This window comes from Musca vetustissima, unplaced genomic scaffold (assembly GCF_032173495.1).
Source record: "Musca vetustissima isolate MV318-11 ecotype Yass unplaced genomic scaffold, APGP_CSIRO_Mvet_v1 utg4833, whole genome shotgun sequence".
NCBI lineage: Eukaryota > Metazoa > Arthropoda > Insecta > Diptera > Muscidae > Musca > Musca vetustissima.
Window position 1 is genome coordinate 48,922 of NW_026887500.1, and position 25,098 is coordinate 74,019.

General features: G+C 34.3%; 1 protein-coding gene across 1 annotated transcript; it reads right to left on the reverse strand.

Moving 5' to 3' along the window:
• Positions 1 to 6,007: 6,007 nt before the first annotated feature.
• LOC133335060 (uncharacterized) lies at positions 6,008 to 6,432 on the reverse strand. The gene is made up of 2 exons (XM_061543363.1): positions 6,262 to 6,432; positions 6,008 to 6,117 (listed from the first exon to the last, which is right to left on the reverse strand). Exons 1-2 carry the CDS (start codon positions 6,388 to 6,390, stop codon positions 6,034 to 6,036), a joined length of 213 nt encoding a protein of 70 aa, XP_061399347.1. The 5' UTR covers positions 6,391 to 6,432; the 3' UTR covers positions 6,008 to 6,033.
• Between the last annotated feature and the right edge of the window lie 18,666 nt (positions 6,433 to 25,098).

Sequence of the window (25,098 nt, forward strand, 5' to 3'; positions counted from 1 at the left end):
GAGGACAAGGTGAAGATTTTCAGGATTATTTTTTGTAAGGACAAGGCTTGGATTTTAAGGAATATTTTTTGAAGACCATTCATGCTAAGATCATCGATTTTGGATTTTAATTTTTTAATATTTTATTCGAGAAAAATCGTAAAAATCCTAGATATATATTCTGGCCAAATTAAGACAATCCAGATTCTAAGTGCGTGAAAATATTTTATTCGAAGTACCATCTTTTGGAGACATTATCAATTTTCTATTTAAATTTTATTAATTGCATACGAAATTTCAGTAACAAAATATTTAGAACCGAAAATTGTATCGACTTTTTGCATTCCTCCTGAGTGGATCCTGGCCAGAATAACTACTAACTGAAAAAGAGACACACGGACACTTCCACACAGATACACCTAACAGCCTACCAACAAGCAATCAAATCGCAGAGAGTATAAGAGGATAAAGAAGAGCTTCTTCTTCTCTTTTACTGACAGTAAACGGAGGAGGCACAAAAAAGGAAAGGAGGATACCAGCCAGAATAACAACGGTGCCAATCATAATAATTCTACTGCAGCTGTTTTCATTTTCGTCGTATTTTGTATGAGTGTGTGTGTGCGGGTTTGAGTGTGTATGTTTTTCGTTTTTTTATATATTTTCGTTGTGTTTTGTTGCCACAAAATTTTATGTGTTTTTTGTGCTACAAACCTGCCCAATAGTGGATGAGGAAAGGCATTTATTAAACAATTAAATGGACACAAGGAATAAAACTGGGCTATTAAATTGCAGAGCTATATTAAATCATGGATGGATAGATGGTTGGCTGAATAGACCTTTTGTTGGAATGCCCCGTATATTCCATATGTTCGCAAACACACATGCATATACACACACACATCTACACACAATAAACCACTGTTATAAAACAACAAAATCGAAAAAATATACAAAAAGACACAATTTAAGCTTTAATAAAGAAACAGCCTTAAGGTATGCTATACTTTTTTTCTTAAACAATTTTCTTCTTTAAACAACAACAGCACCAACATAAAGGAATTCAATTAGAAACTTTTTTTAATAAAACCAAGAAATTTATTATCACATTTGGTTTTGTAATTTTTGTCACAACAAAATCAAGATTTTTTCTTAATTTTTTCTCAAATTTGTAATAATTTTTGTATTCTTCTTTTTATTTTTTTTTTTTTTTGCTTTTTTCTTCTTTTTTCTATTAAGAATCAACCGTCCGCTTTGCAAGCAACTCACGTTCGGAAAGACGACTTACGTTTGCCATCGAATTTTTTCACAGGTCCCAACCGAGCGGACGAACGAGCAAATTCTCCAAACAAACACACGCATCCATGTTAAAAGAAAAAGCATCCGAAGGTACAATCAAATACCCTCGGCATATTTTTTTAAAGGTAAGAGGCAAACCAAACACAAAAAGCTTTGCATTTTCAAACGGTATAACACATTTATGATTATTTTTTGATTATCTCTAAATTTTCTCTCATTTTTTGTTGTTGCGCTTTGTTCTGGCATTTCCACAAAAAAAAAAAAAACAAATACCAAAACACCCGTAAAAAAAAGCTTTATACCTTCATTTACCCACCGGCCGGAAAACTTTTCCTTGACTAACAACAGCCACTGTTTATTTGGGTTTCTTTGTTTTGGTTCCAATTCAGCTGATTGTAACAAAAAAGCTTCAGGTATATTTTATTTCAGATGGCGAAAGCTTTCGTCCTTAGCCAGGGATGAACATATTGAGGCACCAAATAATTATGGGTGTTTCGCAATAAAACCTCTAGCCCAAAAGCTTCCGAGGGCCTTTAAATCACAAGAAAAAATTATAGGCTAAACAAAAATCTTTAATAACATCAATTAGGTTTGGAACTTCTTCAAAAATATTCTTACAAAAACACGACTAAAGCCTTAAGAGTTCTTCGAAAAAACATTCTTTAAAACACGCCCAAAGCTTTGATAGTTCTTTAAAAAATATTCTTAAAGAAGTCTACGGATTTGATACTTCTTAAAAAATCCTAAAACAACCACGTCTAAAGCTTTGTTAGTTCTTTAAAATATACTCTTAAAAATACGTTGCAAAGCTTTGGCAGTTAAAACAAATGTTTTTCAATAAAGTTTTAAAAGTTCTTCATAAAACCTTTAATAGCTTTAATAGTTTCTTAAAAAGTATTCATTACGTATTAAATTTTTGATAGTTCTTAAAAATATATTCTTTAAAGAGCTTAAAACTTTTATAGTTCTGAAAAACTAAAGCGTTGAAAGTTGTCCAAACTAAAAAAAAAAACAAACCTTCAACTTTGATAGTTATTCAAAAAATATTCTTAAAAAACCACGTATAAATCTTTAGAAATATTATAAAATGTTAAAAAATATTCCTTAAGGCAACATACGCCTAAAGCTTTAAAGATTCTTTAAAACTATAATTAATTTAAAATGCTTAAAATTGCTTCAAAAAATATTCCTTTAAAAAATCCAAACAATATTCCTTTGAACAAACTACTTATAAAGCTTCATTTAAAAAATCTACGCCTAAAGCTTCATTTTAAAAATCTACGCCTAAAGCTTCATTTATAAAATCCAAACAATATTCCTTTGAACAAACTACTCCTAAAGCTTCATTTAAAAAATCCAAACAATATTCCTTTGAACAAACTACTCCTAAAGCTTCATTTAAAAAATCTACGCCTAAAGCTTCATTTTTAAAATCTACGCCTAAAGCTTCATTTTAAAAATCTACGCCTAAAGCTTCATTTAAAAAATCTACGCCTAAAGCTTCATGTTTAAAATCTACGCCTAAAGCTTCATTTAAAAAATCTACGCCTAAAGCTTCATTTTGAAAATCTACGCCTAAAGCTTCATTTTGAAAATCTACGCCTAAAGCTTCATTTAAAAAATCTACGCCTAAAGCTTCATTTTAAAAATCTACGCCTAAAGCATAATTTAAAAAATTTACGCCTAAAGCTTCATTTAAAAAATCTACGCATAAAGCTTCATTTTAAAAATCTACGCCTAAAGCTTCATTTAAAAAATCTACGCCTAAAGCTTCATTTTAAAAATCTACGCCTAAAGCCTCATTTAAAAAATCTACGCCTAAAGCATCATTTAAATTAAAAAATTTACGCCTAAAGCCTCATTTAAAAAATCTACGCCTAAAGCATCATTTAAAAAATTTACGCCTAAAGCTTCCGTTAAAAAATCTACGCCTAAAGCTTCCGTTAAAAAATCTACGCCTCAAGCTTCCGTTAAAAAATCCACGCCTAAAGCTTCCGTTAAAAAATCTACACCTAAAGCTTCCGTTAAAAAATCCACGCCTAAAGCTTCCGTTAAAAAATCTACACCTAAAGCTTCCTTTAAAAAATCCACGCCTATAGCTTTCTCTAAAAATATTCCTTTAAAAATCCACGCCTATAGCTTTCTCTAAAAATATTCCTTTAAAAAATCCACGCCTATAGCTTTCTCTAAAAATATTCCTTTAAAAAATCCACGCCTATAGCTTTCTCTAAAAATATTCCTTTAAAAAATCCACGCCTATAGCTTTCTCTAAAAATATTCCTTTAAAAAATCCACGCCTATAGCTTTCTCTAAAAATATTCCTTTAAAAAATCCACGCCTATAGCTTTCTCTAAAAATATTCCTTTAAAAAATCCACGCCTATAGCTTTCTCTAAAAATATTCCTTTAAAAAATCCACGCCTATAGCTTTCTCTAAAAATATTCCTTTAAAAAATCCACGCCTATAGCTTTCTCTAAAAATATTCCTTTAAAAAATCCACGCCTATAGCTTTCTCTAAAAATATTCCTTTAAAAAATCCACGCCTATAGCTTTCTCTAAAAATATTCCTTTAAAAAATCCACGCCTATAGCTTTCTCTAAAAATATTCCTTTAAAAAATCCACGCCTATAGCTTTCTCTAAAAATATTCCTTTAAAAAATCCACGCCTATAGCTTTCTCTAAAAATATTCCTTTAAAAAATCCACGCCTATAGGTTTCTCTAAAAATATTCCTTTAAAAAATCCACGCCTATAGGTTTCTCTAAAAATATTCCTTTAAAAAATCCACGCCTATAGCTTTCTCTAAAAATATTCCTTTAAAAAATCCACGCCTAAAGCTTCCGTTAAAAAATCCACGCCTATAGCTTTCTCTAAAAATATTCCTTTAAAAAATCCACGCCTATAGCTTTCTCTAAAAATATTCCTTTAAAAAATCCACGCCTATAGCTTTCTCTAAAAATATTCCTTTAAAAAATCCACGCCTATAGCTTTCTCTAAAAATATTCCTTTAAAAAATCCACGCCTATAGCTTCCTTTAAAAAAATCCACGCCTAAAGCTTCCTTTAAAAAATCCACGCCTAAAGCTTCCTTTAAAAAATCCACGCCTAAAGCTTCCTTTAAAAAATCCACGCCTAAAGCTTCCTTTAAAAAATCCACGCCTAAAGCTTCCTTTAAAAAATCCACGCCTAAAGCTTCCTTTAAAAAATCCACGCCTAAAGCTTCCTTTAAAAAATCCACGCCTAAAGCTTCCTTTAAAAAATCTCTCCGTTGTGGATCCTTTAAAAAATCCACGCCTAAAGCTTCCTTTAAAAAAATCCACGCCTAAAGCTTCCTTTAAAAAATCCACGCCTAAAGCTTCCTTTAAAAAATCCACGCCTAAAGCTTCCTTTAAAAAATCCACGCCTAAAGCTTCCTTTAAAAAATCCACGCCTAAAGCTTCCTTTAAAAAATCCACGCCTAAAGCTTCCTTTAAAAAATCCACGCCTAAAGCTTCCTTTAAAAAATCCACGCCTAAAGCTTCCTTTAAAAAATCCACGCCTAAAGCTTCCTTTAAAAAATCCACGCCTAAAGCTTCCTTTAAAAAATCCACGCCTAAAGCTTCCTTTAAAAAATCCACGCCTAAAGCTTCCTTTAAAAAATCCACGCCTAAAGCTTCCTTTAAAAAATCCACGCCTAAAGCTTTCTGTAAAAAATCCACGCCTAAAGCTTCCTTTAAAAAACCCATGCCTAAAACTTCCTTTAAAAATCCACACCCAAAGCTTCCTCTAAAAAATCCACGCCTAAAGCTTCCTTTAAAAAATCCACGCCCAAAGCTTCCTTTAAAAACATTCACGCCTAAAGCGTCCTTTAAAAAATCCATGCCTAAAGCTTTCTGTAAAAAATCCACGCCTAAAGCTTCCTTTAAAAAATCCATGCCTACAACTTTCTTTAAAAAATCCATGCCTACAACTTTCTTTAAAAAATCCATGCCTACAACTTTCTTTAAAAAATCCATGCCTACAACTTTCTTTAAAAAATCCACACCCAAAGCTTCCTCTAAAAAATTCACGCCTAAAGCTTCTTTAAAAAATCCACGCCTAAAGCTTCCCTTAAAAAATCCACGCCTAAAGCTTCCTTTAAAAAATCCACGCCTAAAGCTTCCTTTAAAAAATCCACGCCTAAAGCTTCCTTTAAAAAATCCACGCCTAAAGCTTCTTTAAAAAATCCACGCCTAAAGCTTCTTTAAAAAATCCACTCCTAAAGCTTCTTTAAAAAATCCACGCCTAAAGCTTCCTTTAAAAAATCCACGCCTACAGCTTCCTTTAAAAAAATCCACGCCTAAAGCTCTCTTTAAAATATCTACGCCTAAAGCAGCTTCCTCCAAAAAATATTCCTTTAAAAAATCCACGCCTACAGCTTCCTTTAAGAAATCCACGCCTAAAGCTTCCTTTAAAAAATCCACGCCTACAGCTTCGTTTAAGAAATCCACGCCTAAAGCTTCCTTTAAAAAAATCCACGCCTAAAGCTTTCTTCAAAATATCCACGCCAAAAAAAGCTTCCTCTAAAAAATATTCATTTAAAAAATCCACGCCTAAAGCTTCTTCTAAAAAATAAAAAATTTTATTTGTGTTAAAATTATTTATAATTAATTGTACTTTAATGTTATGTAAATAAATAATATTAATTTATAAAAAAAATAAACAAAATGCAATTTACATTTAAATAGAAATTTTAATCAACTGCAACATTAAGTCAAGAAGATTCTACAATGGCGAATAATTTAGAAGGGTTGTCTGCACTCCATCATGGCCTTGGCACAGTAGTGGGGGAATTGTAGGCATTGCAATAGAATGTCGGTAATTGACTGCAAGAGGGTGATAGAAAAAAGGTATAATAAAATTTATAGCATGCGATAGAAAATACAAGATATAATTTCTTAGAGAGCGTGGTAGAGAGATATTCTCCTTCTCTGTTTACTTTGGGTATCCACACAACAAAATTTACTTACCGTCAAACCGGGGAAACATGTCGTAAAGATCAACAGAATAATGTAGAAGGCAGCACAGAAGAATGCCACAAAGAATGAAATGAACCAGAAGACCAAGAACCAAAAGATAAACCAGATTGGATTGCCCATATTTTTTGCGTTTATTTAGTTATAAAACAAGCTTGACAAAAAATAAAACAAAATTCTGAAATTGAAAATAAAAACAAGACAATAGTGATAAGAAAAGTAAGCAAGTGAATTTTTAATCAAAATTTTGTTAATTCGAAAAAATATTGCACATTCACACATGGCAAACATGAACATAAACAGAGTAAAATAATTTATGATATAGCTGATTTGAATATTTTTAGGTAAATATTTAAAAATATTTTTATAGGACACTCAAAACCGTAGACATGGATGGTTTTTAACGAATATTTTTTGAAGTACCCCTAGGCGTTGGATTTTTTAAAGGAATACTTTTTTCAAGTACCTTTTGGCGTGGATTTTTTAAAGGAATATTTTTTCAAGTACCCTTGGTGTGGATTTTTTAAATGAATATTTTTTCAAGTACCCTTGGCGTGGATTTTTTGAAGGAATATTTTTTCAAGTACCCTTAGGCGTGGATTTTTAAAGGAATATTTTTTCAAGTACCCTTAGGCGTGGATTTTTTGAAGGAATATTTTTTCAAGTACCCTTAGGCGTGGATTTTTTGAAGGAATATTTTTTCAAGTACCCTTAGGCGTGGATTTTTTGAAGGAATATTTTTTCAAGTACCCTTAGGCGTGGATTTTTTGAAGGAATATTTCTTCAAGTACCCTTAGGCGTGGATTTTTTGAAGGAATATTTTTTCAAGTACCCTTAGGCGTGGATTTTTTGAAGGAATATTTTTTCAAGTACCCTTAGGCGTGGATTTTTTGAAGGAATATTTTTTCAAGTACCCTTAGGCGTGGATTTTTTGAAGGAATATTTTTTCAAGTACCCTTAGGCGTGGATTTTTTGAAGGAATATTTTTTCAAGTACCCTTAGGCGTGGATTTTTTGAAGGAATATTTTTTCAAGTACCCTTAGGCGTGGATTTTTTGAAGGAATATTTTTTCAAGTACCCTTAGGCGTGGATTTTTTGAAGGAATATTTTTTCAAGTACCCTTAGGCGTGGATTTTTTGAAGGAATATTTTTTCAAGTACCCTTAGGCGTGGATTTTTTGAAGGAATATTTTTTCAAGTACCCTTAGGCGTGGATTTTTTGAAGGAATATTTTTTCAAGTACCCTTAGGCGTGGATTTTTTAAATCAACATTTTTTGAAGGCGTGTATTTTTTAAATCAATATTTTTTGAAGGCGTGGATTTTTTAAATCAATATTTTTTGAAGGCGTGGAATTTTTAAATCAATATTTTTTGAAGGCGTGCATTTTTTAAATCAATATTTTTTGAAGGCGTGCATTTTTTAAATCAATATTTTTTTAAGGCGTGGATTTTTTAAATCAATATTTATTCAAGTACTCTTAGGCGTGGATTTTTTGAATGAAAAAATTTTCAAATACCCTTAGGCGTGAATTTTTAAATGAATATTTTTTGAGGAATAATACTTTTTTGAAGTGCTCCCCTTAGACGTGGATTTTTAAATGAATATTTTTTGAGGAATAATAATTTTTTGAAGTGCTCCCCTTAGACGTGGATTTTTTAAATGAATAATTTTTTGAAATGCCCCCCTTAGGCGTGGATTTTTTAAATGAATAATTTTTTGAAGTGCGTGGATTTTTAAAGGAATATTTTTTAGAGGATGTTGATTTAGGCGTGGATTTTTTAAATGAATAATTTTTTGAAGTGCGTGGATTTTTAAAGGAATATTTTTTAGAGGATGTTGATTTAGGCGTGGATTTTTTAAATGAATAATTTTTTGAAGTGCGTGGATTTTTAAATGAATAATTTTTTGAAGTGCGTGGATTTTTAAAGGAATATTTTTTAGAGGATGTTGATTTAGGCGTGGATTTTTTAAAGGAATATTTTTTAGAGGAAGCTGCTTTAGGCGTGGATTTTTTAAAGGAATATTTTTTAGAGGAAGCTGCTTTAGGCGTGGATTTTTTAAAGGAATATTTTTTAGAGGAAGCTGCTTTAGGCGTGGATTTTTTAAAGGAATATTTTTTAGAGGAAGCTGCTTTAGGCGTGGATTTTTTAAAGGAATATTTTTTAGAGGAAGCTGCTTTAGGCGTGGATTTTTTAAAGGAATATTTTTTAGAGGAAGCTGCTTTAGGCGTGGATTTTTTAAAGGAATATTTTTTAGAGGAAGCTGCTTTAGGCGTGGATTTTTTAAAGGAATATTTTTTAGAGGAAGCTGCTTTAGGCGTGGATTTTTTAAAGGAATATTTTTTAGAGGAAGCTGCTTTAGGCGTGGATTTTTTAAAGGAATATTTTTTAGAGGAAGCTGCTTTAGGCGTGGATTTTTTAAAGGAATATTTTTTAGAGGAAGCTGCTTTAGGCTTGGATTTTTTAAAGGAATATTTTTTAGAGGAAGCTGCTTTAGGCGTGGATTTTTTAAAGGAATATTTTTTAGAGGAAGCTGCTTTAGGCGTGGATTTTTTAAAGGAATATTTTTTAGAGGAAGCTGCTTTAGGCGTGGATTTTTTAAAGGAATATTTTTTAGAGGAAGCTGCTTTAGGCGTGGATTTTTTAAAGGAATATTTTTTAGAATAAGCTGCTTTAGGCGTGGATTTTTTAAAGGAATATTTTTTAGAGGAAGCTGCTTTAGGCGTGGATTTTTTAAAGGAATATTTTGTAGATGTTTTAACTGAGTTTTTTTCGAGATTTCCTTAGGCGTAGATTTTTTTACGGATACTTTTTTGAGGTAGCCTTAAGTGTAGATTTTTTTACGGATAATTTTTTGAGGTAGCCTTAAGTGTAGATTTTTTTACGGATACTTTTTTGAGGTAGCCTTAAGTGTAGATTTTTTAACGGATATTTTTTCGTGATAGCCGTAGGCGTAGATTTTTTAACGGATATTTTTTCGAGGTAGCCGTAGGCGTAGATTTTTTAACGGATATTTTTTCGAGGTAGCCATAGGGGTAGATTTTTTATCGGATTTTTTTTTCAAGGTAGCCGTAACGTGGATTTTAAAATGGATTTTTTATAATACTTATTGAAAATGTTCAATTCCATTATCTGGTTTCACTACAGTTGGCATTTTATGTCCAAAATTAGACCAGACGATCATAAGTCTCCAAGGTCATGCAAAATGTGATTGGCAAGTTTTCAGTTATTTTTTTCCACAAATTCAAATATTTATCTTTAAAGTGGAGCGATTTTCAAATTATTTTATGACTAATTACTGTGTGTACTTTAGCTCAAGTATTGTTATCAGTTTTGTAAAACAGAACGTTGATTGGCTGATCTCAACATAGGAAATGTCGTCATACTTTAAATATTTTCTTTAATAGTGACTGAACTTTCTTCGCTTTGAAATATATATGAACTCACAATTTTCGATATCTTATCATCACCAAACAAAGTTTTTTTGTTTGGGTGTAGGTGTTTGCATTTCTTGAATTTTTGCCATCGATATGGAGCTATGCAATTGTGTTATTGTAATCAGCGGTTGCAGAAACCGCACCGCACTTCGACTTCGAACACAAAAATATTAGTTTTTTATGTATGACTAAATTTGGCCATAGAAACAGCTTTCGAAAGTGTTGCTATTTTTGTCAGGTCCAACAAAAATGCGAGCATTAATGTCACGACTGCGATGTATGACAGTATCGTTGAAATATTTGTTATTTTTTTAATATATTTTCGATAGACCCACTGTAGAAGACACATTGGAGTCTATTGACAAAACAGTACACAAATGTAGTTAAGTAATTACCCGACGTAAATGGGCAAGAGTAGTGCGTCATTAGTTGTTATGCTTTGAAATTTCAAACATCGAATTACAATTTTTAGGAAGTTGAGGACGTGCTTGAAATTTGTAATTAAATACATCCGAATGTTAAGATATTTTAGAAACACACTAAATTCCCATAATATCTATTATTATTATATTCTGTATTAAGGCGGCGCTATGGCGGGGTTTCGATCCCCAAAGAGAGCCCCAACAAATAATTTGTAAAAAGAGATCCATATAGGTGTCCAAAAATATTTTTTTAAAAATCCTCGCTTTATAAGGATGTCCACAAATAGGTTAAAAAATCCACGCTTTATATGAATATCCAAAAATATTTTTTTAAAATGCACTATTTTTTTAAAGTCTATAACTTATATATATGCCCAAAAATATTTCTTAAAAATTCACGCCGTAATAGAGGCCTCAAAAATATTTGTCATAATGTTTATGTAATTTTTGGTATTCTTTTAAAAGGACGGTAGCGCTAAATAGGTTAAGAAAAAGAAGAGAAATCTCCACCCAACCTTCCAATGCAGGTGGGGGACTCTAACCCAAATTCCGAGTCTTAACCCGTATTAAAATGCCGGAAGAGAGAAGAGGCTGATATGATGATTGATGAGTAGTGAACAAGAAATATGCATCTGGGGGCACAAAATTTAAAGCTGGCCAGGATGAACCGGAGGAACAAGTACGAAAAGCAAATTGATGATCAGAAGAAAAGCTTTCCGTCTAATGATATAAAGCGAAGACAGAGCCAACCTGAAGAATAGGAAACTGTCACGAAACCCCATCGATTGAAGGCGGCGAAACTGGCTCTAATATCATTAATATTAGTGCTGCTCGGACTCTTCCATGAGACCCAGATTCCCAAAATGATTGTCTGAACCAAAACGGAAATGGTAGCAACAATTATAAATGAGCCGCGATCTTATGCAAAGGTTGCCAGGAAGCGCTATAGAGACGAGACTCTGCTATGCTTAAAGGCGAAAACTAGCCAGGATGAACCAGAGGAGCAGGCGCGAACAGCTAATTGATGGTCAGAAAAATAAGACTGATCTTCCCTCTACTTACTCGGAAGAGGATTAGGTCTTCGAAGGGAATTTCTTTCTTTAGTCTTCCATGACTGTGATGCATCATAAATTCCCTTCCTTTAGAAATGGCGTCGTCTGATATCCAGATTTCTCTCTGTTTATGGAGCATGTGTATTTATGAATCTCCTTGTACGGGACGATGAAGCCATCATTAACCAGCTGGAATATTTTTTTGAGTAGCTCACCAGTATTGTTTATTTAACTCTTTAAAAACTGGAGGCACGTCCTCCTCCAGCTAGTCCACTTTCTATTAGAATATAAGGTATAGGACCATACACCATATGAACGAGATTTTCTTATATTTTTTTAGTTTAGTTCGATAAAACTCGTGGCAAGCTAAGCAAACACTTAACACTGCGTCATTTTGTAATTTTTATAAGCCCGAAGGCGTGATTAACCCTTTAAATGCGACTTTATTGTGAGCCATCCGAAGACGAACTGCACCAGTATTGTTTTAAACTCCACATCGAATTGGCATTAGTGTTGTCGCTCCCTGTTTTAGCGTTTATGTTACCCAGGAGAATTGCGTTATCCGCTCTCCAAATTTCATTATGCGTGGATGTTAATTGTACTACTGTATAGGGATAAATAAATCGGCTTTCGCTTAATCGATTAGTCGACTTTTTGCATTGAAAAGTCAAAAATTCGAACTTTTGATCTTTGAGGAAGTCGCAAAGTCGACTTTTCAAAATCGACTTTCGATTTTTTCATAAATACTCTGTTTATCATCACAAGCCATAAATTACCCAAAAAATTCACATTCCAGAACTTTTTTTATCGGTTAAGAACAATTCATAAAAGAAATCAAATTTGTTTGTCGATTTTGCATCAGTCAGTAAAAGTCGAAAATCGATTTTGAACAGGTTCGACAAAAACGAATGATCGAAAAGACGACTTTTCAGTCAGAGGTAAAAATCAAAAAGTCTAAAGTCGACTTTTGCCCTTTTCTACGTATCCCTAATATGGTGACGCAAGTTTACTTTGCTCTGGAATCGAGCTATTATCACACAGTCAGATATTAGTTTCCATGCCCTAAACGAGTTCTTAGCATTCTTCGTCATTATGATCGCAACTCCGCTTTCGACGCCATTTTATTTTTCCCTGTATTGCACATAGACTTTTTTTGAATTTAGGTATTATCACACAGTCATATAATAGTTTCCATGTAGAATTGTTCTATCTAATTCAGTAAGCTGATCGGTCTTCTAGTTCAGTAGTTCAATCGTTCGCAATGGAGCTCTTTTATTCAGCTGTCGTTTTACTTCGGTCGTGCAAGATGATGATGTGTATATATAAACAATTTTACAATTTTGTTTTGTTATGAACTTTTATGGACCTATATGGCGAGGATATTTAAAGAACAGTTTCTGAAGAGTTTGTGGACCTATAATGTGTGGATTTTTAAAGAAAAGTTTCAGAGTTAAAATATTTGCTTTTAATCAATGATGGGCAAAATTTCTCACCATCCACGCTGGTGTGCAAGTCTGCCCAACTATGCAGACTTGCACAAAAAAAGTACTGATACAATTTACATTCTTCTTGGTTTGTCAACATACTGATAGGCAACATATTTTTAATTATTGTTTACTAAATGAAAACGATGCTATATCATATGCAAAATAAAACTCGATCGGTGCCGCTTCCATTTAGACCAAATCGAACTAGACAGTAAAACGCTCACATTCGAACTAAAAGGAACGAATATTCAAGCTCTTTCTTTAAATTAACTGAAATGAACGAACTGGAATATTCGTTCGTTCTTTAAATGAACTGAAAAGAACGACTTTGTGTGACCTAGTTCAATGGATCTTTTAAGTGAATCGTTCATTTGAACTAGTTCGTTCGTGAACTGTACAACTCTATTTCCATGTCTCCAACGAATTCTTAGCGTTTTTCGACATTATAATTCCAACTCTGCTTTCGTCCCATTTCCTTTCCCACTGCTCGATTCCAAGACCTCGATCAGGATCCCAAGACTACGTCTTATACGATATCATTTGCTAGTTTCGATATTTCACTTAGAGATCGTACATTCCATTTAGCAATGCACATGATATTCTGTATGTAAAATTATCATAAGATCATGTTCTTGTTCATTTTGCCTTGTGTTCGTTTCATCAATCATTTTTGTATTCCATCTAAGATGATTGACCGACTGTAAATAGAAATTGAAATTGCCCTTGGTGTGGTGCTATATCCTGACATTCATATTTATACAATCCAATGTCGGAAGTCTTTTCATCTGGAGAGGGATGTTAGCTTCTTTTTACAAATATTCGAAAACCACTTTGAAATAATGTTTCCTCTTTTGCTGGGATTTGAAGCCGGGACCTATCGGTTTTAGTTAATATATATTGAGTGGTTGCTGTTCAATCAAACCTCGAGAGTTTCATAAAAAACCCGATTCCACTTTAGATCTGACACACGCCTTATATATTAATGGTGCATGTCTAGTGTCTATTTAAAATCGACAGCCATCTAATGTGCCTCAAAATGCCCTCTTCTGTAAACTTTCTCTAGGTCTGTAGTATGAGATTTTGGAGACCTGTGGTATTGAGATGTTGTTGCAGGGTAAATCCAGTTGACTTCTTTTTAAAAGAACAACAAATGAATGACAAATTCGCTTTTAGAAAATAACCTATATTTTTTCTACAATTTCTGTTATTGGTGTATCATGTTCTATACTCTCCTAGTTTCTTGCTGAAACTAAGTTTTATTAAAAATATCATTTATTAATAAAATAATTTTATGTTTAAGATTATGAAGAAAAATCTCTGGTGCTATCTGGGCTAAAGAGGATTATATTAGTTTTGGCTGCCTTAAAGCTAGGGCAACTTAGTTTTCTTAGAAATTGGCTTGTTCTCTCAACTTTTCTTAGTCTGTATGATTGGAGAATTATTTGACGTAATTTAGAAACCTTAATATTTGATTTTGGTGACCTGTAGTATCGAGGAATTGCAGGATAAATCCAGTTGGCTCGATTTTCTATTAAAGTGGATTTGATTAGTTTTGGCTGGGTTAACAGAAACCTGAAATTAATTCTGTAGTTAGTCACAAATTATTCGATCCTCACCTTCAATATTTCCCTTGCCGTGTCAAGCTTCTTAATATTTTGAAATCTTTAAAATTTTTTGCATTTATGAAATATTAGATCATACTACTATTTGTATGCCTCACAAACGATTGCTCACACTTTTTAAATTATTCTTATTTTATTATCTACATACGTTCAATAATAAAAAATGAAATGTTTATTATCTTTACAATAAATATCATGGTAATGACACTACTTTATTACGCTACGTTTGCATTACGTCAATTGTCGTCTAGTTTAACAAAAATTATTAACACTAAACAAAATGAAAAAAAAAATACCCCGAATGCCTTTATTCTGCTAAAGAATGTCTGCCAGTAATTTTTAGCAATGCGTATTAAATTAATTAACACTTAAGCAAAAAAAAAATTAGCAATCTAATAATCGTTCACAGCTAAAACTGAACAACAACAAAAATGCAACAACTTCTCCCACAAGTTGTTTTGAAAATGACGTGAGCACATACCACTGTCCCACTTTGAGAACATTGACATGCACATCTCAGAATATTTTCTTTTTGAAAAGAAAATACAAAAAAACAACAATAATGCGCAAAGAGAACATGTTTGAAATAGAAAACCAAAACTTGTTTGTTGTATTCATTTTCGATGTTCATTTGAAGAGCTGCACCCACTTTTTGTTGTTGTTTTGGTTTTTGTTTGAGTGGATAACGTATGCCGAATTTTTCTTTGCGTCACCGCAAACAACACAATCATACACACTCATTAAGGAAAAACAACTTTGAAGAGACCTCACTCCAAATATTTTACAATTCAATGTTCGTTCCAGTGTTCATCGCATGAACTCATCTGTTACGCTCTCTCACATATAGTTGATCTTCTTGTTTTGGTGTTTTCTGATGAGAGGGGACGAGAAAGAGACAAACAAATAGAATGCATTCATTTGTTTGTGTTGTTAACAACAATTTACAACCAAGCAAACTATTTGGTATGGATATGAAAAGTGGAGACACAGAAATAATCTCGTATTTTTCAAAAATAAATTAACATACCGGGTTCATAGAGGGTAAATATGTATAGTTCGTGAACGAATGATTCCGTTAAAAAAACAAGTGAATAATACGAGCGGAGAGCGACCATCGGCTGTTATGGCGGCCCACAACATCACCATGGCCGGCGCTTGAGTTCTGGTGGCCAACCGAAGGTGCACATTTTCAGCTGGCCTCCTTGGCAAGCGAACTAGTTCAATCAAAATCGGTCTTTAAAGTTTATGTGGTATTTATCGGCTGTCCAAACTATCAATTCGTTCAATTTATATATCGTTCAGTGTAAATCTGTATCTGCGAACTATGAACTAAAAGAACGAACTGATTCGTTCATGAGAGCTGAACTAAAAATACTGATCTTCTTAATGAGCTAGAAAGTGCAACCATAATTGAGGGGGAAAACAATATTTTATGAAATTATTTAATAGGGATCCATCTTACTGAGATATGAGTTTTATTCATTTTTAGGGCGAAAATCGTATTTTTAGTTACCTTTCAAAATGAGCTATATGATCGAAGTTGCAATGAACTACTTAACATTATGCCACGAGCATCACCATTGGTTAAACGGCTCATCGGCCTATTGGGCAATGTGACTTACATAGGGATAGGTAAATCGATTTTCGTCTAATCTATTAAATCGACTTTTTGTATTGAAAAGTCTAAGTCGACTTTAGATATTTAAGGAAATCAAAAAGTCAAATTCGACTTTCGATTTTCTTCTGGAAAAAAATCAAACATCTTTCACGGAAAACTTGATAAAATCTATGCCGGCAATATTGAAAGCTTGAAAATGTTATCTTGGATACGTTTCACTGTGAGGTTGCTTTTGTTTAATAGTCATTATTTTTATACCCTTCAGCACAGTATCTCAACGAAATATTCATTTCCGAACCTATATTCTATTCTATGACAATCTAGCCATGTTCTTCCATTCGTCTCTTGCAATCACGCAATCTTCTGAGGAATTGAGATAGATCGCCAAAATTTTGCTTAGAGTCGTCTTTTGTCTGCAGGCAGGACAAGGTTACTGTCCAATTTTCGATATTTTGAAGTTCTTAAGCGCGCTTTTCAACCGAATTCGCTGAAATTTCGTGCATTGGGTTATTTTTCTGGTAGCCCCCATATAACGGTCCCCCCAATTTACGGTATTTTTGGGGTTCTTGAGCGCGTTTTTCAACAGAATTTGCTGATACAAGAGGTACAAGAGGTTCTTATTGGGTACCAAATTTCTCTAATAAAAATTATAAATATAGATCAATTTTTTTGGGTAACCCCCATATAAGGGCACCTAAAATTTTCGGTATTTTCGCTTTTCAACCGAATTCGCTGAAATTTGGTATTTTGTAGTCGCATATGGTAACAAATCTTTCTACCAAATTTATTAATGTTCGCCCCTTTTTGGGGTAGTTCCCATATAACCCCCCTCTTATATTAAAATAGATAGCTGATTAGTCCCGTGTGTAGGGGTTGTCCCCATATAGGCGTATTCTACCATAGTATAGCGAATAGTCGTTACTCGAAATAGTCAGTTTTACCCTACAAATTATGGTATTTTGGGGGTTTTAGGTGCGTTTTTAAACCGAATTCGCTGAACTTTGGTACAAGGGTTTCTTATTGGGTACCAAATTTATCCACTAAAAATTATAAATATAGGTCAATTTTTTCGGGTAGCCCCCATATAAGGCCACCCACAATTTTCGGTATTTTGGGGTTCTTGAACGCGTCTTTCAACCGAATTCGCTGAAATTTGCTATTTTGTAGTCGCATATGGTAACAAATCTTCTTACCTAAAATTATTAATATTCGCCCCCTTTTAGGGTAGTTCCCATATAAATCCCTTCTTATATTAAAAAAGATAGCTGATTAGTTCCGTGTGTAGGGGTTGTCCCGTATTCTACCATAGTATAGCGGATAGACGTTACTCAGTCAGTTTTAGTTACTTAGTCAGTTTTACCCTACAAATTATGGAATTATAAGACGATTTAGCCATCGGTTGTAATCATTCCGCTTTCTAAGGAAATCGTGATAAAAAGACTCGAACCTGACGATAATGAAATATATCGGCCAGTATTTAGGCTTCTCCCCCATATACGTCTTGAAGGAAAGAATTAAGGCACGAAACAAAAATATTGGATTCGAAATTGACATATGCCGGTCCCCGATAATTCTCTAATTCGTACACTATGTAATCTAACTTTGTTATCTAAATTACAGTAGTATGAGGATTGTATATTCTACAATGCGTTATTAGTATCAGTCCATGCTTTGGGGTTTTCATTAAAAATTGCTGAAATTTGTATTTGGTGTACATAATGGTTTAAATAAACCGCTTTGTAGAATTATCAGTATAGGTTTACTTTTTGGTATGGCCCCTATATTTTCATTTCAAGTATCTATGGTGGAGGGTATCCAAAGTTCGGCCGGCCGAACATAACGCTTTTTCACTTCTTTATATTGAATTCACATTAACATTGTTATTTTATTGCATTAATTTTGGGTTTGGATATTGAGGTTCACATATAAAAAAGAATAAAATTTAATTCATTGATTAACACGCACTTCTGAAAATTTTATTATAAAAAAACCAAGTGGGTACTTTTGACTGTGACTGTATGTAATAACCTGATATACCATCAGCCTATGACATGACCTCTGTCGGCAAACATCGCCGACAGAGTTGAACTCGCTTCTAACGACAGTCAAATCGGTTATAACGAGGGTTTTTATAATGACACCATCGTTACAACCAATATGTCCATATCCTGCAAGAATGTACAATAATTTTCTTCGATAAAAATTTTTCGTTTATATTATGAAAATGAATAGTAAAAATTTGTAGATTTCAAACCAACAAAATTTATAATTTTATTTAAATATTAAGCATATTTTCTTTAGTTTATCACAATTGTATAATTTAAAGAAACATAAGTGACGTCACTTGCACTAATTCGATTTATTATTTTTAATTATAATATGTTTTCTACTTCCAAGCACATTAATTTTGAATATATATAGAACACACAATAAAAAAAAACTCAAAAATGTATGCTGGGTACTATTGTTGATGATACATTCACGCACACTCACACAACCAAACACAATCATGCACACACAAAAAAATTATAAACAAACAAACTAACCTTCAAAAATAAAGTTAATAGCGATCTTAAACTTCGCGTCCAAACAGAACAAAACACGTCCACTTGCAGCTACGTTAACGTTGATACTGAACGAAACGATCAAAGCAAAAACACTTGAATGAATGAAGTTGCATGCCGTGCCGCCTTAACGTATCCAAAATGTGTACTCACAAAAGCTCATTAATTGGTGGATTATTTGATAACAAACTCTCACGCTCTCTCAGTCATTGTTGTCATGTTTACTTATATTGTTTTTCTAGCATGCTAGAAATTTTTTGTAACACCCACCAAAAAAAATCCCAACATTCTTATCGTTAATATTGGGGTATTAGCTATTAGGGCGATAAATGTTTTGCGGTTTGGTACCAACGAAATAGTAATGTGTTTCTTATTTTTAGAACAATTCCATAGAGGAAATTATGAAAAGAATTAAACTTTAAACAATGATTAAAATATTTAACATAACTTAAATTGTGATTTTGTTATTTCTATCAAACTTTTGGTCTGTTTTAAAACTGCAAGAATTTACTAATTCTTGCTTATACATTATAACTTTTTACAGGGTTAACCTACTTTACGAGGATTTATTTGACATATATGCAAAGGAGTTGACAATTGAAACCCACTGGGTTAATAAAATCCGGTTAAGTGTAAACGTACTATAAGAGCTTAAATAATTTAAAGACTTTAATGTTGAAGAACTGTCAATTAACAATGAACAAAAATGGTATTAGAATCGCCCGGTCCCTCCACAAAAAAGTGCGAATTCAAAATACATAAAATCGTTCGGAATACTATAGGGGTATGTCAAAACACGGATCTACACCGCAAATTGTGTACCCAGGAGATTTGTATTACACTAAGATTTAGTTAGATTAAATTCTACTATGTTCAGCCATCAATCCTTTAGCAACTTTTTCACTTCGGGACCCTTGGTTCATTGTGTTCAGGAGGGAAATGGAGAATGACATTAAATATTACAGCCTAACCATGACAGATTTGTGGCAAAGCTAAAGTAACTTCTGGTAATGTGGACCATGCGTCAAATGTGGACCACCCCCCATATCTAAGAAAATGCTTGAAATATGTCAATGCCGCCTTGATAAATGTTTTCCTACTTAGTGAAAACAACATCAAACTTGGTTTTTAATAAATAATTGCAATGTTGAAAATGTAGTAGGTGAAAATGTAGCTCTGATTGTAAAAGTGTGATTTGAAAATTTTTTAGCACAATAGTCGAACGATTTTGCATTCATTGTTACCCAAGAGTGCAATAAATTGAAATTTATCACAATTAATCCACAACCTACCTTTAACTTACTGATCCTCATTACCCACACATACTGGTCCACATTACCCGCCAAGTTATTTTTATTTGCAGTTTAGATTTTTTTGAAATATAATGCAATAACATTTTTATGGACAAATATATATAATTTTTGACCTGGAATATAATTAGCCAACAAATCTACCATGCTGTGAAAACAATTTGTTTTTATTTTTACCGTTGTTACGTTTACCACAATATCAAAAAAAGAAAATGGTGGTCCACATTACCCGAAGTTACTCTATACATTCGCCCATGTGACATGTTCCGAGAGTTTTTGAATTCCCATACTTTTTTAAATTCCCATGTTGTGCAAAAGGGTGTGCTCAATTTCGAGCGAAAGTGCGGCTCGAAAGCATAGCTGTGTTCAATATGTTACGAAATGTGTTCAATAAAAAAACATATGTTTCATTGGAATTTGCAATTTGTTTAACAACAAATTTAAGAAAAAAATATGCCTGCTGGCTTATTAATTGCCCTGGTTTCTACCAGAAAAAGTCTAATGATACTGGAACCTATTAAAATAAGCATTTATGGATATTTTGAGAGAAGTTGGTCCTTTCATACACAATGGCACCATTCCCGAAAGCCTGCAGTTAGCAGCAAAGATTCCTGGCTGTTGGTGGGTTTCAGAGGGTAGTGGCAAATGATTTAAATATAAGTGTTGATCGCACAACAATGTGTAAAATATTATGGAGAGTAATGAAAGTTCCGGAAGACAAAGTGTGTGCAAGCTGTAGACAGCTGCAGACCAGGATCCAGCCATGACGCTTTTATTTGGCATATGAGTGCAGCTAGGCAGCATTAACAAAAGAGGAAATTGTATGCAAAATAGTTGGCTTCTAGGAGACAGTGGTTACGCTTTAGGAACATTTTTGATGACGCCCTATAAACAAGTGGAGCATGTATCTTGACAACATCGATATAATAAATGGCACACATCTGCAAGAAACTTTATTAAAAGGATTATTGGAAATCTTAAAAGTAGATTTTTTATAGATTCTATTTTTATTTTGATCATATGGTGGTTGAGTTTCCAGATTGATCTCAAAAATGTTACGCGCTGTTTTTGATAAAATGAGCCCTTTTTTATTTTCTTTAATTTTACTATAAAAATAATATAAATACTTTACTTTTTAAACAAATATTGTAAACACGTTAAACATTACTTCAGCGTTCTTTTTTACTTGTACGTGCTCAGAAAAACACGTACGATCTCATTTCGTTTCAATCCACAAGGCTATATGTGCTCCAATTATATTCCCAATATTTTTTTGGGAATTCGGAATGGAGCACACCAAATTTGGGAAAATGTTTCACATTCGAGCAAACTCGAAATGCAGCACATGGGCGATTTATTTTAATATGATCTATACCGGGGAAGAACTTTTGGATGTGTTTCACTGATGGAATGTTAGAAGGATGTAGATGCTCCATTTTAGATTGAGATTGAATACTTAAAAATAGGAATTAGGATTACTATTAAATGTCCCTTAATCCGGATTAAGCCTTAATCCAGGGTCGCCCCTAATCCGGATTAAGTGGTCCTTAATCTGGATTAAGTGGTCCTTAATCTGGATTAAGTGGTCCTTAATCTGGATTAAGTGGTCCTTAATCTGGATTAAGTGGTCCTTAATCTGGATTAAGGGATACTTAATCCGGATTAAAGCCCACTTTATCCGGATTAAGGGTCCTTGTCCCCGAATTAAGGCTTAACCCGGATTATGGGTCCTTGACCCTGGATTAAGGCTTAATCCGGGTTAAGGGTCATTTAATCCCGTATTAAGGCTTACTCCAAATTTTGGGTCATTGACCCCGGATTAAAGGCCATCATTTAACCCGAATTAAAGGTCATTGACCCCGAATTTAAGGTAGACAAAGGGGAAGAGCTAGAATTCTAAAATTCCGGATTAAAGGACACTTAAAAGCTTACTCCACATTTAGGGTCATTGACCCCGGATCAAAGACCGTCATTTAACCCGAATTAAAGGTCATTGACCCCGAATTAAGGGTAGACAAAGGGGAAGAGCTAGAATTCTGAACTTTTGGATGTGTTTCACTGATGGAAAGTTAGAAGGATGTAGATGCTCCATTTTAGATTGAGATTGAATACTTAAAAAAGGAATTAGGATTACTATTAAATGTCCCTTAATCCGGATTGAGCCTTAATCCAGGGTCAAGGACCCTTAAACCGGATTAAACCTTAATCCGGATTAAGTGGCCCTTAATCCGGATTAAGTGGTCCTTAATCTGGATTAAGTGGTCTTTAATCTGGATTAAGGGATACTTAATCCGGATTAAAGCCCACTTTATGCGGATTAAGGGTCCTTGTCCCCGAATTAAGGGTAGACAAAGGAGAAGAGCTAGAATTCTGAAATTTTGGATGTGGTTCACTGATGGAAAGTTAGGAGGATGTAGATGCTCCATTTTAGAAATTCGTACTTATGTGTATGAAAAGTACTAAATTTGGTACTATTTGCATTAAGTTCAGCGTAAAGAGATTGAATACTTAAAAATAGAAATTAGAATTACTACTGGAGTACAGGATTGAGGTACTTATGTGTACTAAATGGCCATCATTTAACCCGAATTAAAGGCCATTGACCCCGAATTAAGGGTAGACAAAGGGGAAGAGCTAGAATTCTAAAATTCCGGATTAAAGGACACTTAATCCGGAGTAAGGGTCATAGACCCAGGATTAAGGCTTAATCCGGATTAAGGGTCCTTGACCAAGGATTAAAGGACATTTAATCCGAATTAAGGGCCACTTAATCCGGATTAAGCCTTAATCCTGGGTGAAGGACCCTTAATCCGGATTAAGGCTTAATCCGGATTAAGGGTCCTTGACTCCGGATTGAGGGTCCTTGACCCGGATTAAGAGATACTTAATCCGGATTAAGGGTCCTTGGCCCCGGATTGAGGGTCGTTGACCCTGAATTAAAGCTTAATCCGGGTTAAGGGTCATTTAATCCCGTATTAAGGCTTACTCCAAATTTTGGGTCATTGACCCCGTATTAAAGGCCATCATTTAACCCGAATTAAAGGTCATTGACCCCGAATTAAGGGTAGACAAAGGGGAAGAGCTAGAATTCTGAAATGTTGGATGTGGTTCACGGATGGAAAGTTAGAAGGATGTAGATGCTACATTTTAGAAATTCGTACCTATGTGTATGAAAAGTACTAAATTTGGTACTATTTGCATTAAGTTCAGCGTAAAGAGATTGAATACTTAAAAATAGGAATTAGGATTACAATTGGAGTACATGATTGAGGTACTTATGTGTACTAAATGGCCATCATTTAACCCGAATTAAAGGTCATTGACCCCGAATTAAGGGTAGACAAAGGGGAAGAGCTAGAATTCTAAAATTCCGAATTAAAGGACGCTTAATCCGGAGTAAGGGTCATAGACCCAGGATTAAGGCTTAATCCGGATTAAGGGTCCTTGACCAAGGATTAAGGGACATTTAATCCGAATTAAGGGTCACTTAATCCGGATTAAATGTCCCTTAATCCGGATTAAGGGCCTTTATCCTGGGTGAAGGACCCTTAATCCGGATTAAGTGGCCCTTAATCCGGATTAAATGTCCCTTAATCCGGATTAAGGCTTAATCCGGATTGAGGGTCCTTGACCCCGGATTGAGGGTCCTTGACCCGGATTAAGGGATACTTAATCCGGATTAAGAGTCCTTGGCCCCGAATTAAGACTTAATCCGGGTTAAGGGTCATTTAATCCCGTATTAAGGCTTACTCCAAATTTAGGATCATTGACCCCGGATTAAAGGCCATCATTTAACCCGAATTAAAGGTCATTGACCCCGAATTAAGCCTAGACAAAGGGGAAGAGCTAGAATTCTGAAATTCCGGATTAAAGGACACTTAATCCGGAGTAAGGGTCATAGACCCAGGATTAAGGCTTAATCCGGATTAAGGGTCCTTGACCCAGGATTAAGGGCCACTTAATCCGGATAAAGTGTCTCTTAATCCGGATTAAGCCTTAATCCTGGGTGAAGGACCCTTAATCCCGATTAAGTGGCCCTTAATCCGGATTAAATGTCCCTTAATCCGGATTAAATGTCCCTTAATCCGGATTAAGTGGCCCTTAATCCGGATTAAATGTCTCTTAATCCGGATTAAGTGTCTCTTAATCCGGATTAAGTGTCTCTTGTCCCTTAGTCCTGGGTCAAGGACCCTTAATCCGGATTAAGCCTTAATCCTGGGTCAAGGACCCTTAATCCGGATTAAGCCTTAATCCTGGGTCTATGACCCTTACTCCGGATTAAGTGTCCATTAATCCGGAATTTTAGAATTCTAGCTCTTATTCTTTGTCTAACCTTAATTCGGGTTAAATGATGGCCTTTAATCCGGGGTCAATGACCCTAAATTTGGAGTAAGCCTTAATACGGGATTAAATGACCCTTAAACCGGATTAAGCCTTAATCCAGGGTCAAGGACCCTTAATCCGGGTTAGGCCTTAATTCGGGGCCAAGGACCCTTAATCCGGATAAAGTGGGCCTTAATCCGGATTAAGTATCCCTTAATCCAGATTAAGGACCACTTAATTCAGATTTAGGACAACTTAATCCAGGTTAAGGACTACTTAATCCAGATTAGGGACCACTTAATCCGGATTAAGCGACACTTAATCCGGATTAAGGGCCACTTAATCCGGATTAAAGACCACTTAATCCGGATTAAGGCTTAATCCGGTTTAAGGGTCCTTGACCCCGGATTGAGGGTCCTTGACCCTGGATTAAGGCTTAATCCGGATTATGGATCCTTGACCCCGGATTGAGGGTCCTTGACCCTGGATTAAGGCTTAATCCGGGTTAAGGGTCATTTAATCCCGTATTAAGGCTTACTCCAAATTTTGGGTCATTGACCCCGGATTAAAGGCCATCATTTAACCCGAATTAAAGGTCATTGACCCCGAATTTAAGGTAGACAAAGGGGAAGAGCTAGAATTCTAAAATTCCGGATTAAAGGACACTTAAAAGCTTACTCCACATTTAGGGTCATTGACCCCGGATCAAAGGCCGTCATTTAACCCGAATTAAAGGTCATTGACCCCGAATTAAGGGTAGACAAAGGGGAAGAGCTAGAATTCTGAACTTTTGGATGTGTTTCACTGATGGAAAGTTAGAAGGATGTAGATTCTCCATTTTAGATTGAGATTGAATACTTAAAAAAGGAATTAGGATTACTATTAAATGTCCCTTAATCCGGATTGAGCCTTAATCCAGGGCCAAGGACCCTTAAACCGGATTAAACCTTAATCCGGATTAAGTGGCCCTTAATCCGGATTAAACCTTAATCCGGAT